We start from the raw sequence: 4,671 nt of genomic DNA, 5'->3' as shown, positions 1-4,671 counted from the left end.
TCCATTGGCTTTTGTGGCCTTGTCTATATTCTCCAGAGTAATAGCTGATATGGCGCCTGAACGTTGGACGTTTGTTAGGAGCACATCCAGCAACAGTGCTAGACTGGCAGAATTTCTTAATGGCCGACTCATTACCCAGGACCAGACGTTCGATCACTCTTTCCCTTGTTTTCTTTTAATAGCTGCTGACCAGCAGTTGACTGATAGTATAACAACCCTGGCCATGCCTGTCAGAATCTTCTTAATTTGTAGATAATTCAGAAAGTTTTTGAGAGAACCCAAGTAGCTTTTTCCTGTCCCCGGCATTTTGTCCTGCTTGAATTCCTCCAACCAGGCTAGGAGGTATCAACGTTGAGGAAAGCCTCAACATCTTTTGCGGCCGATTTGTATGCGATCGCTCGCATAAGAGAGGCATGCTGAGCTGCTGCCTTGTTGTTTTGGACAGGAACTGGCGCATGTGCCTTGCCATATCGAGCACCTCAATGCTACACAGCTGGCATTGTTTTCTTTTTCTAGGTTGTTTGGGGGTTTGTCTTCGTGGACTGACACATGGAATATGGACTAATGCTCTCCGGATATCTTTAGAGCCTGACATCATCCGGTTCAAGCCAAATTTTTTCTTTAATAGTGTTGGGGTTACTAGCTCGTCGTCGCCAGATGCTTCTTCAGATTCGTCAGCGGACGGCTGATAATTGGGGTTGCTTCCCTCAGAACTAGTTGGACTACGTCCGAATCGTGGGGCTGGTTAGGGTTATTTGATTTGAGTTGCTCCAACTTAAGAGCCTTTCCATTTAAGAAACTCAGAGCGGATCTGAGTAGCCAATACCCCCTGCACTGCTGAGCCCTGAGAAACCGCTGCTGGTCCTTGGCCTTTCTCGATTTCAGAGGCTTCCGGTGCACAGGGGCCGTTTTCATCTTCAGGGGCACTTGCAGTGCAGGATTCCTCTGGCACCGAGGATATGTCTGCATCCGGGGCACCCGGTTTTGACGATTCCGCAATTTTTAATTCTTTTGTCTTATTTTTGGCAGCTCTCTGTCGAGCCCCACCAACTTTCTTTTGCGACTTGGCATTGTAAGGGATTGATAAAGGGGTTTCTTTTATGTATTTTGCTTTGGAAAGATCGATTGCACAGTACAAGAGAAGAGTAGAGAATGGGAAAAGTGGAAGGGGTACCACGTGGTGATGTAAAGGAGTTAAATCTGCATGTCAGGGTTGTTCGCTGGTCTACAGGCAAGTAAAGAATCAAAAGCGTTTCGCCCAAATTATTTCTTGTTTGAAAATTTGAGAATTTCATTTTCGTTTCCTTTTTTTTTGAGAAAACTGGTATATAACACAATTTTAAGCTATTTTTGATATATTAAATAGCTATCGTAATTAAAAGACTTAATGTGACTACCACATGTCATGTTCTTTTATAGTGCCTTTTTGTTTTATCGTCCTAATGAACTATGATTAAGAATTTTCAATACATTTCTTAAACTCATAATAATTTCGTTTTTTTTAGTGTTATTTCTATTTTTTCGACATATAACTTAGTTTGTTTCCGAATTTTCAGAAACCATGAGTAATAAAGGTTTTATTTTCAATAAAACTCTGCGTGAGTTCAAATTGCTCATAAATGTAGTTACCTCTTCTTCGATATCGTCTTCATCTGTGGTCCATAGCCTGTCCTCCGGATCCTCTCTTCGTAGATTTACTGACTGAAATAGAATTATAAAGTGTACAATTTACATATATATATATATATGTATATGTGCAGAAAAATAAGATTAACGACCGGTTAAAAATCTAGCTGCTTTCACCCTTCACAGGGCTCTTCAGGTTTATTCAAAAGAACAACGTTGTGTCGTCACAATTACATGTCATCACACTACAATAGTAACGTGACGTCATGAAGTACACAAGATTGGTGGACAATTTATCGTAAAATTTTACTGTGGCCTCTTTAGACTTGGTTTTAATATTTTGATTAGTTGGTCTCCTTTCGTCTCTCTTAAAATAGTGTCTGATGAAAATAGTTGATACAAAGGTTATCTGATGAAAATATGTATATGTGCATATATATATCATGAAAAAGTCATGATTCACAGGTGATTTCTACATTCTCTTTCGTTTTATATGTAAATGATACAATTTTGATTTTCAAGCCTTTGGAACAGAAAACGAATGTATATTTTCCCCCAAATGTGCAATATCACTGCAACTATCTGCGGAAATAACACTCAGCTGACATCTTCTAGTTCCGCGATTTTCACTTATAATATCTTTGCATTGTGACGACATGGGAAAGTCAAATTTGAAACTATCAAAACAACAAAAGAAATTCTCACAATCATATATGTATTCATAACCTTATTATTAGATGTTTTGCATTTATCGCGAACAGCGATTTTAGAAATATTCCGTATGTTCTATATACTTACATCCTCGTCTGCACTGTCAGATCCGCTAAAATAGGAAAGTGGCAGCTGCTCCTATAATGACAAGTATGTACTTAACCTCACTGTGTGATTTCCCGGTTTAGATTGCCAAACTTCAGAGTTTACTATTTTGTAGTATACATACATGTAAACAGATTTAGCTGTTGCAATATCGACAATTAGGTAGTAATTAAAAGCTCTTTCCAGTAGTTTTCATGACAAGTTTTATTGACGACTGACAGGCAAAAAATAGGCAGACGGACAGAAGGAAAGACAGGTGATCCATTACCTTCCCCCAAATTTACTTTGGGGCTACAAATATGACACTTGATTTTTTATTTAATATTTTGCGCAAAATATATCAGCAATATGAGAAAAATACGTATGTGTACTTAAATGGTCTGACCCACCGGGTGTTTCTTTCGTTGGGAGTTTGGACGATGGCATTTCTTGCGGCTAAGGCTAGAGTGAAAAAAGCACTGGTACAACATTGGCCTGAAGGCGAAGAGATGCAGTAAACGACAATTAGATAGTAATTAAAAGCTCTTTTCGGGAGTTTTCCTGACAAGTTTTATTTACAACTGACAGACAAACATGTATGCAGACGGAAGACAATAGACATGGTGATTCATAACATTCTCCCAACTTTGCTGCTGGGCTATTAATATCTCATTTGCTTTTTCCACAAAATATATTCGTTAGCAGAAATATAATCCATATGAAAAGGTTTTTTCGCAAGCGGACATGCTTATCTGTCTGTTTGTCTGTCTGTCTTTCTTTCGTTTCCTTCTTTCTTTTTATATTTATATCTTAATTTCTTTCTGTTATTCTGTCTGTCTCTCTGTCTTTTTAATACGTCTAACTTGTTTTCGGTATAGTCTAAATTGTTGTCGTTCGCCATGTTGTCACACTTAGTTGTTTTACTATAGAAAATAATGAATTCATAACTTACTCTCTTTTTAGATTGAAGGTCGTCGTCATCGTTGACGTCATCATCAACCCAATAGTCGTCCTCCTCGGACTCATCGTAGTCCATCTCGTCATCGCCCAGGTTTGTTTTGGTGGCGTTAAATTGCTACAAGGAAAACGTTTTGCAGACATTTAGTTGTTTGTTATTTTTATAAAACAAAACAAAAAAACACACTACCCTAGGTTAAGGCAACGAGTGTGTGGGTGGTGAAATTTAATGGATCATTTCATGCCGTAAATCATTGTATGATAGATTTCTTTGCATTGAAAGTAATGAATTTATAATATTCCTTTTTTTTAAAAATGGAATGTTGTCTTCATCCTCATCGTCCTCTTCCACATCGTCCTCCCCCTCCTCGTCGTCATCCCCATCATCCTTCTCCTCACCCGCGTCGTCGATGGGCCGTTAAACATAAACAAACAAACCCTCGTCGTCTTTTTTGTAATTTTTTACGTTTATTCGTGTCAGTTTCAAACATGGCTGGAGCCATTTTTTATGCTTTATTACTGCCGTGGGCACAGGATTGTAATTAAGCATTCCCTTAATGGTGATGAATTTTCATTTGCTAACATGTATTTGAATTATTTGATTTCAAAAGTGTTAATAGGACGTTAAACAAAATCAAACAAACAAACAAAATCAAAAGTGTTTATTGTTGTTGCATCGATGTATACTGATGTATTGCCACTGATAAATAAACATTTACCTCGTCGTCACTTTCATTGTCTTCCCGGCCACTTTGAGAGGCCATAATACCTTTTCCTGAAAAAAGTGAGCAGAGCTTCAACCCTTTCTCTCATTTTTCTTTATTAAAATTTAAAGAGGGGGTTCTTAAGACATACTGTGAAACCATATTTTCATCTGCCTCAAATTTCGTGGTTTTACAAAAATATGCGTTTTTGTTGGCACATAACTTTTCGGATTATTTAATGTTTGTACAAAGAGGACACCATCTAAGCTATAATTATCTCATATTAAACTATTCCTATTGATGCCACATTCGGATACTGACATACAAACTAAAGAGACATATGTCTATTGATATCTTCAAAAATATCGTTTGCGTCTAACTTTCAGCCATCTTACGACACTTTAATTAACACCATCTAGAAATGTTCTAGATTTATATTTGAAAAGAATTTGTACGTAGAGACCGACAGTTACAAAAGACTGATTTTTACATGAATAAAGGTTCAAGCCCAAATATCGTTTTTTCAGATATTTCCCGTCGACGTGCAAGACGATCGGAGATGTACATGTGACAAATTATTAAAAAGTCG

At 37.5% G+C, this 4,671-nt stretch overlaps 1 protein-coding gene across 1 annotated transcript; it reads right to left on the bottom strand.

Annotated features, from left to right (window-relative positions):
- Positions 1 to 775: 775 nt before the first annotated feature.
- Positions 776 to 4,142, bottom strand: LOC110465248 (histone chaperone ASF1-like). Its single transcript, XM_021520954.1, has 5 exons — positions 4,098 to 4,142; positions 3,374 to 3,496; positions 2,425 to 2,475; positions 1,630 to 1,701; positions 776 to 1,063 (listed from the first exon to the last, which is right to left on the bottom strand). Exons 1-5 carry the CDS (start codon positions 4,140 to 4,142, stop codon positions 776 to 778), a joined length of 579 nt encoding a protein of 192 aa, XP_021376629.1.
- Between the last annotated feature and the right edge of the window lie 529 nt (positions 4,143 to 4,671).

The sequence above is a fragment of the Mizuhopecten yessoensis genome, unplaced genomic scaffold (assembly GCF_002113885.1).
Source record: "Mizuhopecten yessoensis strain PY_sf001 unplaced genomic scaffold, ASM211388v2 scaffold11067, whole genome shotgun sequence".
Lineage (NCBI taxonomy): Eukaryota > Metazoa > Mollusca > Bivalvia > Pectinida > Pectinidae > Mizuhopecten > Mizuhopecten yessoensis.
The sequence above is the reverse complement of the archived record's forward strand: the minus strand, read 5'-3'. Positions and strand labels throughout refer to the sequence as shown.